We start from the raw sequence: 24,171 nt of genomic DNA, 5'->3' as shown, positions 1-24,171 counted from the left end.
ATAAGTCTGGTAGTGTCATGTGTCCTAAAATACTTTGAATTTTTCTTTTTAACACGAGAGAAAATGCTTTAAAGTTTTAATAACATGTCGTCATTCTGCTTTGTAATTACTGATTAGTGGTATTTATCAATTTAGAAAGTTGTCTGAATTTGTCCCTGGATGTGTTAGAAGACCCTGTCAGTTACGTGTCACTCACAGTCTAGAATAAATTTCCTGCTCATAAAAAGAAGACCTTCGAAGCTTCAATGTCTGGCGTATTTTGACTCGGTCCCACACCAAAAGCTTGGCTCATAAGGCAACGTGAAACGACCCCTTTCCTCTGTCGTTTGTCTTAAATCGCTCGCACGGACAATTCCTTCTTGGGCCACCAACTCAGCCCACTTACCCATTTGACCTTTAATGTGATACCCATCGTCAAATTTAAATAACAATATATGAAAAAATATATATAAAATACGATATGATAACAAAAATAATGTATTGAAAAATATAATAAATTAAAAAGAAATCCTTACTTTTAAAAATTTTAAAATAATAAAAATTAATAGTTTATAAATTGAATATTTTTACAAAAGAAAAAAAAGAAAGATGAACTTTACCAATATAAATTTAAAAAAAAAACAGTTTAATGATCATAAAATTGTAAATTACACATTTACACTTTTAGTACTTATCACGATGAGGTGTGATTAAATTACATTTTTCTCAACAAAAAAAAAGGGAAAAGAAAAATGATGATAATGATATGTAGGGATTATGGGTTAACACCATTTTTTTTCTTACCGCGTCACAGTGGCATTACATTGTTTCTCTTTTATTGTTTTTCTCAAACAGCAAGTTGTTGTCCTTTCTTTATCTTCTAAAAATATTTGCTTCAATGGACTTAAAAGAGAACCAGAATAGTAGGCCTGTTGCTTTGTTTCAAGCACGAGCATTAAACTCCCATGTCCAAACAAAACTGTCGTACTTATTCCAATTTCCATGAAGATAAGAAAGTTTCTTTCAGCCTTGTGTTTAAAGAAAAATAGGATAAGGAGTGCTGTCAGAGCCCAATTTTTGTAATTCCCTAATTGTAACAGGAACAAACATAAGAGTTTGGATACGGGTAATTAGTAAATTGAATATTTTCACGGAAATGGTGTCAAAATTATTCCTTTCTTAATTAGTAATAGCAAGCACCAAACTTCTGTTTCTCTTAGTACATTCAATTGTAGCTATGATTGTCACCTTTGACTAAAATAATGTGATTCATATCTAACGAGGATATAGACTACTAATTGAGGCCTCATTTGCTGATACATCAGCAGAGTCACTTTTCTGTTCATTTGATCCTGTTTCCACGGAACTGCACCCCGAAAACTGGATGACTGATAAACAACTATTTTTCATAAAATAGGCCGGTTGCAATGGAACTGGTAGAGCAAAAGAGTGGCTATCAAGCATAAGTATAACTGAAGCCATTGTTGGTCTATCAGCAACCTTTTCTTGAACACAAAGTAGCCCAATGTGAATGCATCTCAGTATTTCATCTCTCAAAGCATTATTTAAGGCAGGATCTATAATTTTATCTGCTGTCCCTTTCGTCCAGTTTTTCCAAGCCTGCAAGTAGTTCATTTTAGAAAACATTAGTTTCAGTTCTTCACTTCTACCATTTCAAGTGGATTAGATAATGTCTAGTTTTCTATTAGTAAACCTTATAAGGCAAGATAAAGAAGGTAGACTTACAAAGCTTAATAAATGCTCCACACTCTCTCCAATACGAAATCCACTATTCTTTTTGCCACTTACAATCTCTAGTATTACTACACCGAAACTAAAGACATCTAACTTCGTTGAGAGTTTTCCATGCCTTGCATACTCAGGTGCCATGTATCCACTGCATGTCAATAAGGACAAGCTCCATTAGATACAAACATTACCTGTTCTCTTGATAATAATCCACCCTCCCCATCTGTCTTAGTTAAGGATACAGATTTGAAACTAAATACCCTATAATATTTCAATACTTACTAAGTTCCTGCAATTTTACTTGCATTAAGCAGAGTTTGATCCGCATTAAACAGCCTTGCAAAGCCAAAATCTGAAATCTTAGGATTCATATCGGCATCTAAAAGAATATTACTCAATTTGAGATCACGATGAATAATCCTTTGCTGAGAATCCTCATGAAGATAAAGAAGGCCAAGTGCAATGCCTTCAATTATTTTGTGGCGTTTTTTCCAATCCAAATGTGCACGCTCGATGGGATCTATATGCCAACATATACAGTGAAAACCTTTCCTCATTTAGTGATGCCAAAGAATTAAGGCTGTAGACTTGCAGTTTAAGAATAAGCAAACTTACCAAATATGATCTTGTCAAGACTTTTATTGGGAAGAAACTCATAGACAAGGAGCCGTTCTTCGCTTTCATAACAAAAACCAAGGAGCCTAACTAAATTTCGGTGCTGAAGCCTGGACATTAGTATCACTTCATTCTTGAATTCAATATTTCCTTGGCAAGAGTTGCTAGATAACCTTTTGATTGCTACTTCTTGTTTATTGAAGAGTGTCCCCTGAAGATGCCACAGTAACGGTGTTTTATGCATTCAAATTGGCCAACAATCTGGCCTTACCATGTTTTGAAATACAGATAAATTTAATTGTAAAGATGCAATATTTACCTTGTAAACAGGTCCAAATCCACCTTGTCCAAGCTTGTTTGCATCAGAGAAGTTGTTCGTAGCGACTCTTATGGTGTCAAAGTCAAACTGTGATGACACGACTAGTTTAATTTCGTCATCAACCATGGGTTCACCTAGATGGGGGAGGAAGTTTTAAGTTTTAGCAAGCCACGTTTGTCAAATAGAAATTGAAAGTGCAGATTGCAAAAACAAATGTTTCCAAAACAATTCTTCAGTTTGAGATCAAGTATAATATGTAAGCAACTCATTTCTTGAAAATAATTTTATTCCCTTTTTTTTTTTTTCTTAACTCACGTGTAGAAAAAATATTCCATTAATTCTGCGTCACATCTCATGTCAATGGCAGAGAAAAAAAAACATTTGATTCATCTTGATTCTTGCTGTCGGTCTCACGCGACCAAAGTAAGAAATGGCATGAGAAAATATGAATTCACTCTTACATCAAACATTAAATAAACATCTGAACTTACTCTCAAAATGCTTTGTTGACTTCCTCACTCTTAAATAGATGCAAATCAAGATCAGCAACCCAACAAAGAATAGAATAGGTGCGACAACGTATTTGGCGTTGACAGCTTGAGATTTGCTGCTTTTTCCTGCATAAACAGAGTATAGAGGCAAGGAATTCAAGATAGCATTAAGGCGCTGGAATTGTGAAGTCTGAAATACCTTCAAGTACTTGTTAAAATCTTTATCTTTCCTTACATTTTTAAGTCTGAAATACCTTTAAGATAGCATAATAATAATAATAATAATAAAATCTTGTTCAACATATATGTGTCAGTGTGTGTGTGGTTTAGCTTCACTTATGATGTACCAAATAGACATTGGTTGGTGAAGGATTGAGTTTAGGGATCAATATTGTACTTGTAACCATGCTGTAATAATAAATACCATGATAAGTACTCTCTGAGGAATTTGAAGTGATGGATGGTGTAGGAGATGGAGATCCTTGTGGTGAAAATTGTAGTGTTACCGTATCAGGCGTAGGCTCATAGAAGCTGGAGTTCTCATATCTAAAGTTACAGCTTAATTTAATACCTCCACAACCTGACCTGTTATTACAATATTTCGGTATTTCTGAGAAAGCGCCACTTAAGCAGTCGTTGCATTCTGCGGCTGTCAGATCAGGATAGCACTGAACAACAGCATATATAGTTTGGGAACTCGGAGTCGGAACTGTTGCATTTCCAGCAGCAAATTTACGGTGGAGATTGGAGTTAGATGTTGCAGCTTTCACTCTTAGTCTTGACAGCAACTGATTGAGCACATAACTGTACTGATCCCAATTCGTTACATTAGTTTCCTCCCAAAAATAGAACCGGAAAGAAGACTCTTGGTAACTGAACATTGAGTGATCTGCATAGTGTAAAATGCATTTATCATATCCTCCCAATCCCACAGCCTCCTTCTGATGTGGACAGTTCTTTAGGAGAAAAAAGCTAGAATTGTTGAGGCAAGTAAGGCAAGTATGTCGGGAAACATCTCCTCTGCAAAGGCCTGTTGCGTAGACTCTATCAGAGTCTTGGCCGTAGGAGGAATTGTAGAAGCCATAGTCGATTTGCGTGTTGGAAGTGAGCCTTGAAAGAACACTATTGAGGTTGGTGTGATAGGTGCTATTAGGGGCATAGTCTCCACCACTGCTGAAGCAGACTGGGTATTGGTCGTCTGGCTCCGCAGTAGCTTGAGTTATCAGAATAACAAGGAGACAAAGGTAAAATGATGCTCTTTGAGTGACCATGATGCTACCATACAATGTTGTAATATGAATTACACTTACTAAAGAGTTGGTGGATTTTAAATGAAAGGGTGGAAAAGATCAACAATTTCTAAGGGTTTTTAGACTTTCCCAAAATCAAGTCTAAGATACAACGGATGCTTAACCCAGTTGCATAGTATTTGATTTCTAAACCATTAATTGTACCAGAACAAACCTCACCTATTATCTATTTTAATTAAAGGAAATTATTATTACACATTTAAACTCCTCAAATAAAATTATTAAAGATCGTTTGATTTAATTAGAGTAAAACTTTCTTTATTTTAATTTTCTTAATTTTGAGTTTTTAAATTAAAGTTTAGATGTCTTTTAGTAAAAGAACTATGTTGTTGATTAATTATAAATTATTATTAATATATTTTTAAATAATTATTATAAAATTCAATCAATAACTTACCGAGACATCTCAATGTATGCATTATCTATTCTTAAAAGTAAGATTATTTTTTCTCTCTTCTGATTTTTTTCTGATCAAACACGTACAATATAATGACGTATTATTTTGAATACCAACTTTAATAATGTTTCATATCAACATCATAATTTATTATTCACTCATAATATTTTTTTAATATAAATATAATTAAAAATCTATAATTTAATGTACTTAAAGTTTATTCTTTTGAAAATTGTAAGTACAGGAAGTTGTCTTCTGGGACAATTTAAGAAGTTGTCTTTTACCTGCATTTTGCGATTAATAATCAAGTCTAATTAAATACGTGGCATAGTTTAAATTTCAAGAGTAATGAGGCCATCATTTGGTCTTTCTCCCCTGTCCTCACGTCTTAGGAAGATTTGAAGATGTCAAAGTTTCATGCGCTGGAGTAGCGTCTTGGTTACGGGGAAGCGTTAGACGAGAAATTCAAATAGAGAAAGATGAATTTTACCAATATAAATTAAAAAAACAGTTTAATGATCATAAAAGTGAAAATTACACTTTTATTACTTACCACGATGAGAGTTATGATTAAATTATATTTGATAAATAACTATTTTTGTCATGTAATTTGTTGACAAATGCATTTTTAAAATATGAAAATTTAGTTTATGAAGATGTAAAAAATGAAATAAATATATTATATCGTTAATTTCGATATGTTACTGTTAATAAAATAACTTACATGCCATACGCATTGTCACTGATTATTAACATGAATTGTAAAGACATATTTATTATAATATTATTTTAATTTTTCATCTTTCCACTTTTAAAAAATTGAATCTTAAATTGAAAATACAAAATTTAACTGAAAAAATGCGACATGTAAATGTTAATAATAGATTATTATTTTATTATTTACTATTCTTATTCGTTTAGTATTTATGTAATATATTTTTTAAATTATTTTTTATAATATATATATATATATATATATATTATTTTGACTTTCTTGTCAAACCTTAATTTTTGTTATTAAAAAATATATCTTATATTTTATAATTTTATCAAATTTCTACTAAATTTTTTATTTTTTATTTTTAATCTTTAAAATTATCCCATATCTAAATTTTAATTTATGTGGAGAGTTTTCAGTAGAAAAAACATAATCAGTCGCAAGATCAAATTGATTTATTTATTTATTTTTAAAAAGAATTTAATCAACTATTTTTTTAAAAAAAAACTCACAAAATTTAAATTAGGTAAAGTTAAAGTGAAATTATAAGTTTTTTTTCTTAATTAATAAAATATATATATATATATATATATATATATATATATATATATATATATATATATATATATATATATACCTCAAATATGAAAGAATCTCTTATATAAATCTTATGTGATTTTACTTGAGACAACACTTATTATATATAATATGAATAAAATAAAAATAGTTACTAACAAACAAAGAACCAAAATAAATTTCAATAAAAAATACAATAATGCTCAAACTAATATAAAAATTAACTTCAAAACAAAAAAAAATAATAGAAACGTTTATTCTTTGTCTTTAGGACATAAAATTGCATCTATTACTGATTTAGGTATTACAAGAATTTTGCATTTCATCCCCATATTATGACACTGATTACGTAACAAAGAATAATAATTAGTTAAAGAAATAAAAAAATTCAAAAAATAAAAGATTTTAATTTTTTAAATGGTAATTCAATTTTTTTACAACATAAAATAAAAGTTAATTATAAGATATATTTCTCTTAGTACTAAATTTTTTATTTTTATCTTTTAAGGATATATCTCTCAACGAATTATACACAAAAAGTAATTATTTATCCGATTATATTTTTCAAAAAAGAAAGAAAAATAATGATAATGATATTTATCAAATATCATTATCAAGAGTAATGAGGCCATCATTTGGTCTTTCTCCCCTGTCCTCACGTCTTAGGAAGAAAAATAACGATAATAATATATGAAAATTAAGTGTCGAATATATTTGTGATACTTTTATATTTTTAAAAACTAAATTTTATATTTTTTTAATCTTTGATAGATATATTTATTTTTTGTAACTTATTTTATATAACTTATTTTATTAATTATTTTTTTATTAATAATATCAATTTTTTTTAATAATATTAAGTGTCGAATATATTTGTGATACTTTTATATTTTTAAAAATTAAATTTTATATTTTTTATCTTTGATAGATATATTTATTTTTTGTAACTTATTTTATATAACTTATTTTATTAATTATTTTTTTATTAATTGAACTTTAAATTAGTTTCTTCTTATGGATATTTAAAGGTAAAACCTACAAAAATGTTTTTTAAAGTTTAGACTGCAATTTAAAGTTATATTTTTTCTTCTAAGTTTTTCAAGAATGACTTTAAATTGCAATATAAATTTTTTGTTTCGTTCGACTTTACATTGCAATATAAATATAATATAATGATGTTAAACTCGTGAGAAGAATGCTAATAATTTTTTTTCATTTTATTATATCATTGATAATCAATTTTCTTTTATGGCAAAAATATGATAATATTTGTCTATTTGAATTTCTCATCCGACGCTTCCCCGCCCGTAACCAAGACGCTACTCCAGCCCATGAAACCTTGACATCTTCAAATCTTCCAAAGACAAATGAAGATAAAAACCAAATGATGGCCTCATTACTCTTGAAATTTAAACTATGCCACATATTTAATTAGACTTGATTATTAATCACAAATTGCAGTTAATAAAAGACAATTTCTTAAATTGTCGCAGTATATATGGAAGACAACTTCTGGGCTTGCAATTTTCAAAAGAATAAGCCTTAAGTACATTACCTTACAGATTTTTAGTTATATTTTATGCCCTGAGGACTGTATGTCTAAAAGGCTTCTAGTTCTATTACCCCCAACAAATGCAGGTTCTGAAGGCACACGGAGAGTTAGAGAATATTACTTTCCTTGTCGTTTTCTAAAATATTCTTTGAATTGATTCACATTATTTAAGAAAAATAATTAATTATTTATATTATTATTTTAAAATTATTCTTTATTTTCTCATTTCGATTTACTTATTTTTCACCAATAAATAAATAATGTAGTAGTTATTAAGCATGAGTGCAACATAAGCCATGGTTGGTCTGACAGTGACCATCACATTTTGTTCATCAACACATAATAACCGAATGTGGATGTATCTCATTATTTCATTTAGCAATCCTTCATTTAATGTGGGATATATAATATCTTTAATTGTTCTATCCCTCCAATTTCGTCATGCCGTCATTAATGTGAAGGAAGAAATGATTTTCCAATCATATAATTCTAATGACAAGGAGAAGGAAGATAAGACATGAGACTTACAAAGCATAATGTATCCTCCACGTTCTTCCCATGACGAACATTACTCGCACAACCTTCCACTTTCAACTTTTGCCAAACGTAAGCCTTTTAGCAGTCCCCAAAGTTCAGCAATAAAATGCTGTGACAACACCAACTCTGTTTGCTAAACCACAAATCCACCTTCCTGGTTACATCCACATCCCGCCGGTTCTTGGTGCTTTGCATTTCCAATCATGAATAAACCTTAATTTTAAAAAATGATTTTTACATGTTCAAATTCTGACATCATCTTTAAGCTTTATTTGTTTAGAAAGAAACATTCTGTGAATGTATGATTAGAAGTATCGACGTGACATAAGGATAAATCAACTATAGATTTTTTAGTTTGTAGGGACAATAGTGTTTGAGTTTCGTCCCCAAAGGTTCCAGCTGTCTAGCTTTTTCTTTTCCTTCACCTTTTAAGTGGGTTTAAATGTTTAATTATTATACACGGTAAATAACTATTTTTTTTTGTTAGATGCATAAATATAAAAATATAAAATTTAATTTTCTAAAATATAAAAAATACGATAACTATATTTGATTATTATTTTTTTTGTCAGATAATAAAATAATCTATGTTTAATGACGAGTGTACTATATAACTTATTTTATTAATAATAATATATGAAAATTAAGTGTCGAATATATTTGTGATACTTTTATATTTTTAAAAACTAAATTTTATATTTTTTATCTTTGATAGATATATTTATTAATAATTTATTTTATTAATTATTTTTATTGTCGTATTACTAAATTTTATATTTTTATTTTTTAAAGATATATCTCTCAGCGAATTATATACAAAAAGTTATTATTTATCCGATTATATTTTTCAAAAAAGAAAGAAAAATAATGATGATGATATGTAGGAATTATGGGTTAACACCATTTTTTCTTACCACATCACAGTAGCATTACATTGTTTCTCTTTTATCGTTTTTCTCTTTCCGTGTGTCTATGGGAATGAATGCTGTCCATGAACCATTTTCGTGGAAAAAAAAAAGAAGGGTAGAAGTCTAGAAGAGTTTGTAGACTTGTAGTCAACCAAACGCGTCATTAATTATGTACCTAGTAAGTCATACTACACCCTTCCCCGAAGAAAAAAGCTCCTTCATTATGTTTATATGAAAATTAAGTGTGATACTTTTATATTTTTAAAAACTAAATTTTAAATTTTTTATCTTTGATATTTATTATACATTTAAGAATAAAATTGATTATTTATTCTATTATATATTACTTATTTTTATTTTTTTATAGCATTTGAATATAGTTTGAAATCAATTTGAGGGCCAAAATGGTGGTGTGACTGAAAACAAGGGTTGTTTCAATGTCACTGGAAAAAATTGAGATATATCACCGTGTTACATATTCAAGCACACGTTTAGAGTTTTAAAAATTTGGTTTAAATATATTTTAATTTTTTTTATAAATAATCATTTTTTATTTTATCACTAATAAAAAATTTCACCACATTAAATTTATGATATATTAATATTTTAAATTTTTTGTCATAAGTGATAATATAATATCATTTTAACAAATAATATATATTAGAAATATTTATTTTCAATACTAAACAATTTTTTTTACATATCAGAGAAACAATACAATAAAAAAAGATTATTAAAATCCAAAACAAGAATCAGGTTAACTTATTTATGATAAATCTAAAACATATTTAATTTATTTGTTATGTAAAAGCCTTTATTAATATTTTATTCGTTCTGATTATAAAATTTCTGATTGAACTTGTAAATTCTCAAATCAACATAGATTTTCCGGATCGCGAAATATCATTGCTATAGTCGTGGCAGTGTTGGTCGTTGACGAACTCCTGGTTCTTGTCTACAATTATTTAGGAGCGAGAAGACCAAGACACAAACCTATCCAAAGTATGTAATCACCACAATTGTCTCCAGCTAGTAGCTACTTGTCTTACGACCACTTCAATAGACAACCTAGTCCAGCCAGATCGAGGAACACTACAATGGCCATGATTCCTTTGATGATGATGATACTGCTGTTGCTGTTTAAATTTCCTTCTGTCGTCCTTGCCACACTCAAATCTGATGAAGCCAACCTCGAGCTAGTATTCACATACCATAAATGTAACGAAGAGCTCGGAAACTTTACCACTGAGACCTACTCCAACAACCGGAATGTCCTTCTGTCCAATATGTATTCTGACAAAGAAATTGAGAATGGCTTCTACAATTCCTCATACGGCGAAGGCCCTGACAAAGTTTACGGTATCGGCTTCTGCAGAGGAGATGTTAAGCCAGATAAATGCCGTAGTTGCCTGGAAAAGTCCTCGACACTTCTCACCGATCGATGTCCAGTACAGAAAGAGGCGATTGGATGGTATGACCTATGCATGTTACGCTACTCCAACCGCTCAATAGTTGAGCAACCAGTTACTGATACTGACGACATCATCAAATGTAGCAACACTAACGCCACAAACAAAGATCGGTTTGATAAAGAGCTTGATGACTTGGTGGTGAGAATGAGAAGCAGGTCTGCAGAGGGTGACTCACGTCTCAAGTTTGCAGAGGGAGAGGCTCCGGTTCAATCAAGCAATGAAACCATACATGCTCTCCTTCAGTGCGTGCCTTATTTGTCTCACCAAAACTGTACTCGATGCTTGGAGTACGCTATGTCCAGGATTTCATATTGGTGTGATGGAAAAACAGGTGGTTGGTATCTAGGACGAAGCTGTTCTTTAAGATATGAGACCTACCTCTTCTTTGAGCTCATATTCCACGATGCACCAGCACCACAGCCTTCCCAACCTGCAGTTACCCCTACAAAAGGTGCATCTATTCCAGCCAACTAATTTGTGTTTTATTCATCACTTCTTCTTTAATTCAATTACTATTTCTTGTTCTTTTAATATAACTTGTTGTCTCAAATCATCTTAGATTTTCCGAAAAAGACCAACCCATCGCGAAATATCATTGTTATAGTCGTGCCAGTGTTCGCCGTTGCCATTGTCGTTGTGGGACTCATAGTTCTTATCTACAATTATTTTGGAGCGAGAAGACCAAGACACAAACCTATCCAAAGTAAGTCAACATTTGTCCTTTTCTCATTCATTAATTAGTCCAGCTTTTTTTCTTACTTTTTTCTTTTCCACCGCTTCTTTTTTACTTTAAAGTTATTTTTAATTTAAAGTTAAGAATTACACTTTTTAAAATTATTTTTATCTTTAATATTTATCTAAATCATTGAGATTAACTTTTTTTATTGATAATAATAAATTTATAACTTTTTTAAAAATTATTTTTGTCTTTAATATTTATCTTTTCTAATGATTTGTTAATATATTTTTTAATGAGGAGTATTTTTAGCTTAAGAATAATAGGTCAAGTTAGTTTTTTTTTATTTTTTAAGGTTTAATTTAATATTTTAATTTTTAAAAGTCATTTAATTTAAATTTTATAAAAATAAATACACATCATTTTAAATTTGGATTTTACTAAGAAGAAACAACTGCGGCAATATTTATTCTTTTCACTTAAAATCTTTTTAAATTAAAAATTACTTAATAAAAATAAATTTGTGTAATCTATGATGGGTGTCCGACACTAAAGTACTTTTACCAAAGAATTGAGATACTTGTTTTTGATTATATTTTTTTATTTGTGAGTTTTGCATTAAAATGTACAGTAAAACAATTTTAATTGCAAATTAACATACACTGAAATAACAAAAATATATATTGTAAAACGTAAAAGTTTGACATCAGATTTGAATTGAAATGTGAAGAATAAGCAAGCGAAAAGCTTCGGATAAACTACTAAAATGAGCGAAAAGCTTCTATATTTGGTGTATCATAAATGAGCTCTTTTTTTATTTTAATATTTTGTATAAAAAAAGTGTTTGATTCAACTTTTCTTAAAAGAAGAAAAAAACTGCATTGAATACTAGTCTATATATATGTGTGTTAAAATATATCTTTCATTTATATAAAATATTCGAAGTACGCTTTTCATCCATACACAAAATTTGTATATTTTTCTGTCCTATAATATCAAAATCTGTAATTTTTTTGTTTGGAGTGAGACTTAGTCTTAACCAAACCTATGTCACAGTGAGTTGTATAACACTTTTTTTTTTTAAAAAAAATTACTCTAATTTTAACACTTATTTTTACTTAAAAGTAAATTATACTCAAAGTTTCATCAAATTTCTCTTGATATCTCTGATTTCTCTACTCTTACCGTAACTCTTTTTGATTGTTTTTTTTAATATTGACATGTTTCAATTGTTTGAAAAACATTTTATTGTATACTTAATAAAAGTATATATTATTCTTAAAGTTTCTTCTACTTATTTTACAAGAATATATATATATATATATTCTTGTAAAAAAATAATATAATTTATTTCATATTTAAGTATCAATCATAATTTAAATCTTATATTATTTAAATTTTGTATTATCTAATGAGACACAAATGATTAATTACTTATTATAATCATTAAATCTTAAAAAAAATGAATGATGTAAATAAAAAATAATTCTAAAAGAATTATATTTAGAATAAGTAATCTCCTCCCATATATATATATATGGACTCAACATAGAATCATAATAAAATGTTTCTATTTTTAATTTTTGAAATGGCTAAAAATTCTTTTCATAAAAATTCTTTTCATATATTATACCAGGTTAGGTTAATATGCCGTATGAGATTAACACATTTGTGAAACTCATGCCATAGGTGAAGGTGATGGTGAAGGTGATGGTGAAGGTGAAGGTGAGCTTGATAATGACATTAAAACAGATGAGTTAGCGCAATTTGAATTTGCTACCATCAAATTTGCAACAAATAACTTCTCTGATGCAAATAAGCTTGGTCAAGGTGGATTCGGAATTGTTTATAAGGTATGAAGATTTATTTTTTTCATGGAATCACATATCTTGATAATATTTTGAGAATTACATATGCGCTAAACTTTGAAATATTGTATTTATTAGGGTACGCTCTCTGATGGACAAGAAATTGCAATTAAAAGATTGTCTATCAATTCTAACCAAGGAGAAACAGAATTTAAGACTGAAATTTCGCTAACAGGAAAGCTTCAGCACCGAAACTTAGTTAGACTACTTGGCTTCTGTTTTGCAAAAAGAGAAAGATTATTGATATATGAGTTCGTTCCCAATAAAAGCCTTGATTTTTTCATATTTGGTAAGTTACAAAACAAAATGTTTTAATTTTACTTCCACTTTGACGAAATAAAGAGATATTTTGAATAATTATTAAATTATGAAAGATTCTATATGTCATATGCTGGGTTGGGTATTTATGTAGATCCAAACAAACGTGGGAATTTGAATTGGGAAAGACGCTACAATATCATAAGAGGCATCGCTCGCGGTCTTCTTTACCTTCATGAAGATTCTAGATTACAAGTTGTTCATCGTGATCTCAAAATAAGTAACATTTTGTTGGATGAAGAGTTGAACCCCAAAATATCAGATTTTGGCATGGCAAGATTATTTGAGATCAATCAAACTGAAGCCAATACAAATACAGTTGTCGGGACCTTGTAAGTATAAAATCGCTTTAACAAATAAGATATAATCCATATTTTCAGCTAGTAATTTGCTTTTGAACAAATTAAGGTCGATAGATGAAACATGAATTGTAAAGTAACATTTTTTTTATATCTAATCGTGCTTGATCATTGTAATTTACAGTGGATATATGGCTCCTGAGTATATTAAACATGGGCAGTTTTCAGTCAAGTCAGACGTTTTTAGTTTTGGTGTAATGATGTTGGAAATTGTATGCGGCCAAAGAAACAGTAAGATTCGTGGTAATGAGGAAAATGCAGAAGATCTATTAAGCTTTGTATGTGTGATACCTTTTCACTATTAGTAATTTCCCTTTTGATTTGAAGTTTAATTTGGACGCTTATAGCTTTGCAGATGAAATTTTCCACATTTATTTTCAATTGAGCAATTTTTATTTTACAGGCATGGAAAAACTGGAGGGGAGGGACAGTTTCAAATATTGTAGATACCACACTGAAGGATTATTCTTGGGATGAAATAAAGAGATGCATCCATATTGGATTACTATGCGTTCAAGAAGATATAAATGGCAGACCAACTATGAATTCTGTTTCAATAATGCTTAACAGCAGCTCTTTCTCCCTTGCTGAACCTTCTGAACCTGCATTTTTAATGCGTGGTAAAAGTCAATTGCCTATGATTATGCTGTCTGGTAGTGAGCAATATTCAGAGGCAACAAAGTCAAGTGATTCAGGAAGTCAATTTGCTCAAGGATCATCAAATAAGGCTCCAATCACCGAGCCATATCCTCGTTAGATATTTTTTAAGCGAATTGGGCAAAAAGGAAATGATTTTGAAAACAAGATATCAACTTTTGAAACTTCATCCTTTGGAGTTGACAAGCCCGTACCCTCCCTGGTTATTTTGTAATATGATGCTTGTTCTAGATTCCTTGCACTTTGCCACATCCAGTTTCTTTTTCATTCTTGTATTTTTTGTGGTTTTTTCTTTTCTTTTTGGAAACCAGTGGTGTTTGTTTTCAGATTCCGCGCGTGCCTCCATTGTTGATCAACTATAAACATATAAGAGACATGATATGTTTGGCAATTAATAAATTTGAGTAATTAATTATTTTCCCTAAACTTTCTTAAAATTGATAACAAATTGATTATTTTTGTAAAACATATTAAAGCGAACATACAAAATTTAGTCATTTTAGGGCTAATTTAATTATTTAAAATGATATTCCCTAATTTAATCACGTGTTTCAAAATAAATAAAGTAAATGATATTATCTCGTACTGTATATGTAACATAAAAAAAAAGTGCTGTACATATGCAACAAATTGATTTTTTTTTGTCCTAATCATAAAAAATTTAATAATGACTAATTTTCAAACTAATTCTAAACTAAATTTCTTTTTTTATATCTTTAATTAATTATTAATTCTATTTATTAGACGGTCATTCATTAAATTATGAGTATGTGTGTAATAAAGATGATTATTCCCACAAGAATTTTATTATTTGTATGTGTAATAAAAAAGTGGTATTATCCCATTAAGATAATTTTTTAAAATGAATGTAAAAAAATATAAGAAATAAAAAAGAAAATAAATTGATAGAAATATTATTAATTTTTTTTTATTTTTTATAGTATTGATAATAAAAAATTATAAAATATTTTCAAAGTATTATGAAAGTGCATAGACAATAATTATAATTTGTAAAAACTTTATTTTTTTGAATTTGTTTTTTGTTATGACATGGTGTATTTTATAAAAATTAGTGATATTTTCTTTTATTAAAATATTATAAACTATGTTTAACTTGTATTAAGAAAAAAATTCTAAATCTGTCGCTGTTTATAGCATTTAAACCTAAAGATATTTTTTTAATAAAATTTAAATTTATGAAAATATTAAATATGACTATCACTTTTTTAGGTTAATAATTTTTAATTATTTTTTATATATAAAATCAGAGATAATATTATATCCAATTAAATCGAGTAAATAAAAGTATATTTATTTTTTGTAAAAAAATATAATTATTTCCAATTTTAAAATTGTGACACAATTAAAATTAAAACAAAGCATAAATAAATTTACGTTGTCACAACTGAAAATGTGATACGAGAAAAATAAAAACAAGATTTAAAATACACAACTTTTATTTGATTTCAGAAAATTTTGAAAACTAATGTACACAAAAGTAAGTCATAAGTGGATAGTATAAATGCCCAAGGTCAGATAGACAAGTCATAAGTGGGCCAAGCTGATGGCCCAAGAATGAATTGCTCATGCCAGAAATATAATTTAAGATAAACGACAGAGAAACACGGTTATTTGTTCGGATGAGTCGTGATGTGAGACACTTGGATATAAGATGCTATAAAGTACATTTTACTAAAAAACTTGTATTAATTTGAATATTTATATTATTATTTTTATCTTATGTGTACTCTTAAAATTAAATTTTAAGCATAAATAATTTCACATTAAAATTAAGATATTTAAAATCAAAATTTAAAATGCAACTTATGTGACTACTCTTAAATGACTAATTTTTCTTTAGAAAATAAAGTGTGTAACTTAGCACTTTTAATTTTCAAATCTTTTTTCGTAAAGTAGATGTTTCGAATCAAGTTTGAATCTTTTTTCAAAATTTATGTTGACAGCGTATCTAATCTAAAATAAAATAAAAAAGATAAAATTGTATTTTTGGTGTTCCGAGTTAACGAGTGATGTTGACGGTTAACAAATGATGTTGACGGCTACTTGTCACGTTTTTATTGGATGATATCAGTGTATTTAAATAAGAGATCACAAAGTCACACCAATAAACTAGGCGAGTTTCACACCAATAAACTAGGCGAGTTTCAAGATATTGTAATTTACTTTAGGAATTGATGTTTTATTTAATTGAATAGGCTAATGACTCACCAAAATCTAACGAGGATATAGCTCAGTGATTGAAACCTCATTTATCGATTTGGGTGTTGATTGATTGGCTGATTCACTTGTTCTTGTTTCCATTGAGTCATGCTCTGAAAGGCTTCTAGTTCTACTATCCACAAGAAGTGCAGGTTCTGAAGGCACCGGGAGAGTGAGAGAATAGCTATTAAGCATGAGACCAATAGAAGCCATGGTTGGTCTGGCAACCACATTTTCTTGAACACATAATAATCCAATGTGGATGCATCTCATTATTTCATTTTGAGAACCGTCGTTTAACGTGGGGTCTACAATATTTGAAGCTGTTCCTGCCCTCCAGTTTCTCCATGCCTGCATGAATTTGTTCAAATTCAGATGTTAGTTACATCACAAATTTCATCTGCACAGTAAATGTGAAGGAAGATGTAAGAGAAGAAAAGAAAAGACGTACAAAGCACAATAGATCCTCCACGTTCTCCCCATGACGAACACCACTGTTTTTTTGGCCACTTATAATCTCAAGAACTAGTACACCAAAACTAAAAACATCTGATTTTGCTGAAAACTGACCATATAATGCATACTCGGGTGCCATATATCCACTGCACATGCAAATCACGGGCAAGTTTAATTAGTCATAAATTTTAACTCTTTTTCACAGCAATGTAAAATATTTTACTTGACAGTTTATTGAAATTAGGTTTCTACAACGATATATAAGCAATAGTATGTTCTCATACTTACTAGGTCCCAACAATTCTACTTGTATTTCCCTGAGTCTGATCCATGTGAACCAATCTTGCCATCCCAAAATCAGATATCTTAGGATGCATCTCTTCATCCAAGAGAATGTTGCTTGCTTTGAGGTCACGATGTATAATACGCAGTCGAGAATCTTCATGGAGGTAGAGAATGCCTCGAGCAATACCTCCAATGATTTTGTAACGCCTTTGCCAATTCAATTGTGCTTTCTTTATTGGATCTATACATTAAAGAAATTTTAGTGGTCAATATGTCTTGAACCAGAACTAAGGTAAGAGTAACAGTAATTATGCAGATATTCGACCTTACCAAATATGAAGTAATCAAGGCTTTTATTAGGAACAAATTCATAGACAAGTAGTCTTTCTGTTCCTTCCAGACAGAAACCAAGTAGCCTAACTAAATTCCGGTGCTGAAGCTTGGCCACTAAAAGAACTTCATTCTTAAATTCCATATCTCCTTGCCCAGAATTCCTTGACAACCTTTTTACTGCAATCTCTTGTCCGTTGGAAAGCTGACCCTGGAAATATATCACAGTCAAATATAGTATCTGAATATACCATGTTTGATGAAGAGGTGTTATTCATCTGAATGAAAAATGTCATCTTACTCTGTAAACAGCTCCAAACCCGCCTTGTCCAAGTTTATAAGAATCAGCAAATTCATTTGTAGCAACTCGTATGGTGTCAAAGTTGAATTGCAATGACTCAGCAAATGTAATTTCATCTTCATAATTATCTTCTTCTCTTTTAACTTCACATGCATAGGGACCCGAGTGAAATTTGTTAGTCATTCAGATACGAGCAATAAAAAGATAACATTGAGAGATATATTGACATAATTTCTCAGAAAAAAAAAAGAGAAGAAAGAGGCTAAATTGGTTTTCCCTGTATCTTTCGTTATTCCTTGTTAGAAGTGATTGAGTAAAGCATGCTTTGAACACTTGAAGCATTTATTTATTATTGTCTGCAAAATAAATTGTATCTCGCAAAAAGAGTTCAGATATGATTTATGTTACACTACTGTCCCTTTAAATTGAAAGAGTATTTTTATTTTATAACAAATGACAATAAAACCATGTTTAGAGCCTTAGACTTACTCTCATTTTCTTTTCTTGGCTTCTTCACTCTTAGATAGATGCAGAAAAGAATGAGCACCAAAACAACACTAGCAACTGGTACTACTATGGCAATGATAATTCGTGATGTGTTGCTCTTTCCTGCAAAAATCAGAATTCTCAGCCCACAGATTAAGAATAATAAGAAGGTCAACCTATTCACTTGTTCTCTATAGTTGTCTCCATTTTAAATTCCAGTCTTCATATGAAAGCTGAGTTTTACTCCTTACACAATTTTTTGTAGTAATTTATCTCCACCAGAAAGTTTTGTAACAATGTCACACGGCCAAATCTTCTCAGCCAAAACTTAACTTCTATGCATGTAAAGGAACTAAAACTTACATTGTTCTCATCTGCAGACCAAAACTTAAAATAGAGACAATAATATAGAGATCAAGTGAATACCTTAACCTTAAATAATATCCAAAAGTCCAACTCCAACAGTTAAATACTACTTAAATACTTGGGTTTTCTTTAATAAACTAGTCTATATACAAGCAGTTAAAAAAAGAAAAGTGAAATGAATTAAACTTATTCTGGAAGTTAAAATTTTCAACTTTTGTAGAAGTTAAAATGAAAGAGCTTCTATAAAAGCTAAGTTCATAAGCTAGCACTTACTTTCCTTTCAACAAATGAATAAGTAAAAAAGAACACTGAGTTGAGCAAAAAGTGACAAATACCTTGTGAAGAAGAATTGTTGTTGGTGGGCGGTGATGGTAGCGGGGTCGCTGGTGGCGGTGCATCTGGGTCTAATTTCAGCGTAGATCCGTAGAAGGAGTAGGGATCAAATCTAATTCTACAACTGGGTTTTAAAACATTACCTCCAGTTTTCCCATTAAAATAAACTGGGATATCCGCGATAGCTTCACCCAAGCACTGAGTGCACTCTTGCAATGACAAATCAGGTGTGCACTCTGTAAACCCGTATGTGATTTGAAAATTTGAAGTAGGCATGCTTCCTGTAGCATACTTACGACGAGAGTCACCTGATGCAGCTGTGCTTGATAGATTCCTCATCAAGTTCCCCAGCACCTCAGTGAATTCATCCAATGAACCTGTTACATTCTCTTGTCTCACGAGTAGCACCTTAGGATTATTTTCCATGAGCCCAAATATGGAACGGTTAGAGTAGCGCAGCATGCACTCTCCTCTCCAATCAATTGCCTCTTTCTGGTTTGGACATTTATCTGCCAGAGACACTCTCGATTCGTTTAGGCATTTGAGGCACTGATTCTGGTTTTGATCGCCTCTGCAGAGCCCAATGGTGTATACTTTGTCTGGTTCTTGGCCATAGGAGAAATTGTAGAAACCATAGTTGATTTCTGTGTGGGAAGAGAAATTGGATAAGAGAGTGTTGAGGTTGTTGTGATAGGTGCTGTTTATTGTGTAGTTGCCTCTGCTGTTATCACATGTCTGGGCACTGGCTTGTGATATTATGATGACAAACAGACAACAAAGAAAGGAAAGGAGCCTTAAAGAAACAGCAGCCATTGTAATTGTCCTCTTCCTCAGGCATTCACAAGTAACAAACCAAAGACTGAAGCTTCTTTACATATAAACATAATGAAGGAGCTTTTTTCTTCGGGGAAGGGTGTAGTATGACTTACTAGGTACATAATTAATGACGCGTTTGGTTGACTACAAGTCTACAAACTCTTCTAGACTTCTACCCTTCTTTTTTTTTTCCACGAAAATGGTTCATGGACAGCATTCATTCCCATAGACACACGGAAAGAGAAAAACGATAAAAGAGAAACAATGTAATGCTACTGTGATGCGGTAAGAAAAAATGGTGTTAACCCATAATCCCTACATATCATCATCATTATTTTTCTTTCTTTTTTGAAAAATATAATCGAATAAATAATAACTTTTTGTATATAATTCGCTGAGAGATATATCTTTAAAAAATAAAAATATAAAATTTAGTAATACGACAAAAAAAATAATTAATAAAATAAATTATTAATAAATATATCTATCAAAGATAAAAAATATAAAATTTAATTTTTAAAAATATAAAAGTATGACAAATATATTCGACACTTAATTTTCATATATTATTATTAATAAAATAAGTTATATAGTACACAAGAACATATTCGTCATTAAACAGATTATTTTATTATCTGACAAAAAAAATAATAATCAAATATAGTTATCGTATTTTTTATATTTTAGAAAATTAAATTTTATATTTTTATATTTATGCATCTAACAAAAAAAAATAGTTATTTACCGTGTATAATAATTAAACATTTAAACCCACTTAAAAGGTGAAGGAAAAGAAAAAGCTAGACAGCTGGAACCTTTGGGGACGAAACTCAAACACTATTGTCCCTACAAACTAAAAAATCTATAGTTGATTTATCCTTATGTCACGTCGATACTTCTAATCATACATTCACAGAATGTTTCTTTCTAAACAAATAAAGCTTAAAGATGATGTCAGAATTTGAACATGTAAAAATCATTTTTTAAAATTAAGGTTTATTCATGATTGGAAATGCAAAGCACCAAGAACCGGCGGGATGTGGATGTAACCAGGAAGGTGGATTTGTGGTTTAGCAAACAGAGTTGGTGTTGTCACAGCATTTTATTGCTGAACTTTGGGGACTGCTAAAAGGCTTACGTTTGGCAAAAGTTGAAAGTGGAAGGTTGTGCGAGTAATGTTCGTCATGGGAAGAACGTGGAGGATACATTATGCTTTGTAAGTCTCATGTCTTATCTTCCTTCTCCTTGTCATTAGAATTATATGATTGGAAAATCATTTCTTCCTTCACATTAATGACGGCATGACGAAATTGGAGGGATAGAACAATTAAAGATATTATATATCCCACATTAAATGAAGGATTGCTAAATGAAATAATGAGATACATCCACATTCGGTTATTATGTGTTGATGAACAAAATGTGATGGTCACTGTCAGACCAACCATGGCTTATGTTGCACTCATGCTTAATAACTACTACATTATTTATTTATTGGTGAAAAATAAGTAAATCGAAATGAGAAAATAAAGAATAATTTTAAAATAATAATATAAATAATTAATTATTTTTCTTAAATAATGTGAATCAATTCAAAGAATATTTTAGAAAACGACAAGGAAAGTAATATTCTCTAACTCTCCGTGTGCCTTCAGAACCTGCATTTGTTGGGGGTAATAGAACTAGAAGCCTTTTAGACATACAGTCCTCAGGGCATAAAATATAACTAAAAATCTGTAAGGTAATGTACTTAAGGCTTATTCTTTTGAAAATTGCAAGCCCAGAAGTTGTCTTCCATATATACTGCGACAATTTAAGAAATTGTCTTTTATTAACTGCAATTTGTGATTAATAATCAAGTCTAATTAAATATGTGGCATAGTTTAAATTTCAAGAGTAATGAGGCCATCATTTGGTTTTTATCTTCATTTGTCTTTGGAAGATTTGAAGATGTCAAGGTTTCATGGGCTGGAGTAGCGTCTTGGTTACGGGCGGGGAAGCGTCGGATGAGAAATTCAAATAGACAAATATTATCATATTTTTGCCATAAAAGAAAATTGATTATCAATGATATAATAAAATGAAAAAAAATTATTAGCATTCTTCTCACGAGTTTAACATCATTATATTATATTTATATTGCAATGTAAAGTCGAACGAAACAAAAAATTTATATTGCAATTTAAAGTCATTCTTGAAAAACTTAGAAGAAAAAATATAACTTTAAATTGCAGTCTAAACTTTAAAAAACATTTTTGTAGGTTTTACCTTTAAATATCCATAAGAAGAAACTAATTTAAAGTTCAATTACTAGTTCGCGTTTTCATTATTTTACATTTGATGCAGGATCTGACATTTAGCTTCTGGGGACAAGGTATCTATTGATGAAAGAGGAAGAGCAGACACCTTTGGTGGCGGTGCTGGTGGTATCTCAGTATTGGTATGATAATAGAAAGGGTATATAACTCATATCTGAAGTTACAGCTGGGCCTTAAAATTTCTTACCATCACAGCATTAAGGAATTCCTTTTATAGCATCAACCAAGCATGCACTGCAATCTTGTTCTGACAAGTCAGCCTGGTACTGAATCATTTGGCCTATAAGGCTATCTAGCAAGTTCCTAAGCACTCGATTGAACTCTTCAACATCTGTTGCATTATTAAAGTTACTCAGAGGGTATTCAGGAACAGTTTCCTTAGTGTTGAATATTGATCCGTTGGAGTAGCGTAACATGCAATCGTCATACCCCACGATTGCCTCCTTCTGGCTTGGACACCGGTGCGTGAGAAGGACTTTGGAATCATTCAAACATTTGCTGCATTCATCTGGCTTAACATCGATCTCCTCTGCACGGCCCAATTGTGTTTACTCTGTCACTATCTTGGCCATAAGAAAAATTGTAGAAGCCGTACTCAATCTGTGTGTTGGAAGAGAGGTTGGACAAAAGGGTGTTGAGGTTGTTCTGGTAGGTGCTCTTAGCAGTGTAATTACCCTTGTCATTGATACAGAAGTTGTATTAGAATCCTGGTTGGGCGTTGGATTATGATATGGATTTGAAGTATGACAAGGATACAAAGGAATATACCATGGCCATAGTTGCCCTATTGGAGTAAGGTACTAAGAGATAATAAAGCGAAGATTAATTGAAGGTATATATATATATATATAGACAATGACTAAAACTTATAGTATTCAACAAGTTGGAATTAGAACATTTAAGTTTTGACAAGGTCCGTGTGCATTGCCACTGTTTACGTGTTTACATATTGCCAGTAAGAAACTTCGTTGAAAAGAAGAGGGCAAAAACTAGCCTCTTGTTACAAACCAAATGGGAAGGAACTGGGTGATGGTCATGCATGGTTTCCCCCGTAACATTAACAGATTAGACTTTAGAGACTGGAGAATCCCTCTTGGCTGAAAAGTGAGATCACAATATATAAATCCACTTTACTAAGTCCTACCATATTTTATTTATTTAAAAAACATAGTTTAACGACTTAGTTGACCTTCGAAGCTTCGGATGGACTTTGAACAATTCTGTATAAGGAAAGGTGGATGAATGTGATGCGATAGGAGTTCACCAGTATATAGTAATATACGGCAAAATACACCATGCCACTCACCACTGATTTCCTTGTCAATTGTACAGCCACACATATTCAAGCTTCCTGGTGTTTTCTTTTCTAGTTTCCTAAAACTTGATGCATTTTTTTTTTCTTAAAAGAAATTTAAAATGCAGCTGCAACGCACATGAGCGTGTATCTAAAATTAAACTAATCGCAATTCATAACATTTTGTCCTATTTAAATTTCTGCAGCATTATTATCTAATCTGTGCAAAGAGACTTGCCCACTAAGATATATAACTCATATACTTCCAACATCTACACATTCCCACAAGGCACCCAAGCATTCTAAAGGAAATTTCTTCAGTATTTCCATAGTACACACTCGTTCCTTTAAAATTACACTCACCATTATTTCATGGTTATCTTTCTCCTGATTTTAAAACCTTTTTAATTAAAAATAAGAAAAAATTATCAAATGAAGAAAGTTAAGTGTAATATATGGATACCC

At 30.4% G+C, this 24,171-nt stretch overlaps 4 protein-coding genes across 5 annotated transcripts; 1 reads left to right on the top strand and 3 right to left on the bottom strand.

The window, feature by feature from the left end:
• Positions 1 to 1,044: 1,044 nt before the first annotated feature.
• Positions 1,045 to 4,538, bottom strand: LOC114372516 (putative receptor-like protein kinase At4g00960). The gene is made up of 7 exons (XM_028330111.1): positions 3,578 to 4,538; positions 3,154 to 3,279; positions 2,663 to 2,796; positions 2,344 to 2,554; positions 2,011 to 2,248; positions 1,726 to 1,876; positions 1,045 to 1,599 (listed from the first exon to the last, which is right to left on the bottom strand). Exons 1-7 carry the CDS (start codon positions 4,422 to 4,424, stop codon positions 1,255 to 1,257), a joined length of 2,052 nt encoding a protein of 683 aa, XP_028185912.1. The 5' UTR covers positions 4,425 to 4,538; the 3' UTR covers positions 1,045 to 1,254.
• Positions 4,539 to 10,041: 5,503 nt separating this feature from the next.
• LOC114372515 (cysteine-rich receptor-like protein kinase 26) lies at positions 10,042 to 14,927 on the top strand. The gene is made up of 7 exons (XM_028330110.1): positions 10,042 to 11,074; positions 11,183 to 11,326; positions 12,989 to 13,152; positions 13,246 to 13,456; positions 13,580 to 13,817; positions 13,969 to 14,122; positions 14,248 to 14,927. Exons 1-7 carry the CDS (start codon positions 10,249 to 10,251, stop codon positions 14,599 to 14,601), a joined length of 2,091 nt encoding a protein of 696 aa, XP_028185911.1. The 5' UTR covers positions 10,042 to 10,248; the 3' UTR covers positions 14,602 to 14,927.
• On the bottom strand, positions 14,736 to 20,204 carry LOC114372517 (putative receptor-like protein kinase At4g00960). 2 transcript variants are annotated; one of them, XM_028330113.1, is made up of 8 exons: positions 19,281 to 20,204; positions 18,583 to 18,702; positions 18,094 to 18,236; positions 17,793 to 18,003; positions 17,466 to 17,703; positions 17,173 to 17,323; positions 16,731 to 17,072; positions 14,736 to 14,857 (listed from the first exon to the last, which is right to left on the bottom strand). In XM_028330113.1, exons 1-7 carry the CDS (start codon positions 20,089 to 20,091, stop codon positions 16,737 to 16,739), a joined length of 2,010 nt encoding a protein of 669 aa, XP_028185914.1. In that variant the 5' UTR covers positions 20,092 to 20,204; the 3' UTR covers positions 14,736 to 14,857; positions 16,731 to 16,736. The 2 variants fall into 2 exon arrangements, with proteins under 2 accessions (XP_028185914.1, XP_028185913.1); XM_028330112.1 differs by lacking the exon at positions 14,736 to 14,857 and having other exon boundaries at positions 16,641 to 17,072.
• A 2,405-nt stretch (positions 20,205 to 22,609) lies between these two features.
• On the bottom strand, positions 22,610 to 23,752 carry LOC114371844 (cysteine-rich receptor-like protein kinase 29). The gene is made up of 2 exons (XM_028329163.1): positions 23,719 to 23,752; positions 22,610 to 22,941 (listed from the first exon to the last, which is right to left on the bottom strand). The coding sequence occupies exons 1-2, from the start codon at positions 23,750 to 23,752 to the stop codon at positions 22,610 to 22,612; spliced, it is 366 nt and encodes a 121-aa protein (XP_028184964.1).
• Positions 23,753 to 24,171: the final 419 nt, after the last annotated feature.

The sequence above is a fragment of the Glycine soja genome, chromosome 10 (assembly GCF_004193775.1).
Source record: "Glycine soja cultivar W05 chromosome 10, ASM419377v2, whole genome shotgun sequence".
Taxonomy (NCBI): domain Eukaryota; kingdom Viridiplantae; phylum Streptophyta; class Magnoliopsida; order Fabales; family Fabaceae; genus Glycine; species Glycine soja.
This window is presented reverse-complemented; position numbering and strand designations above follow the sequence as displayed.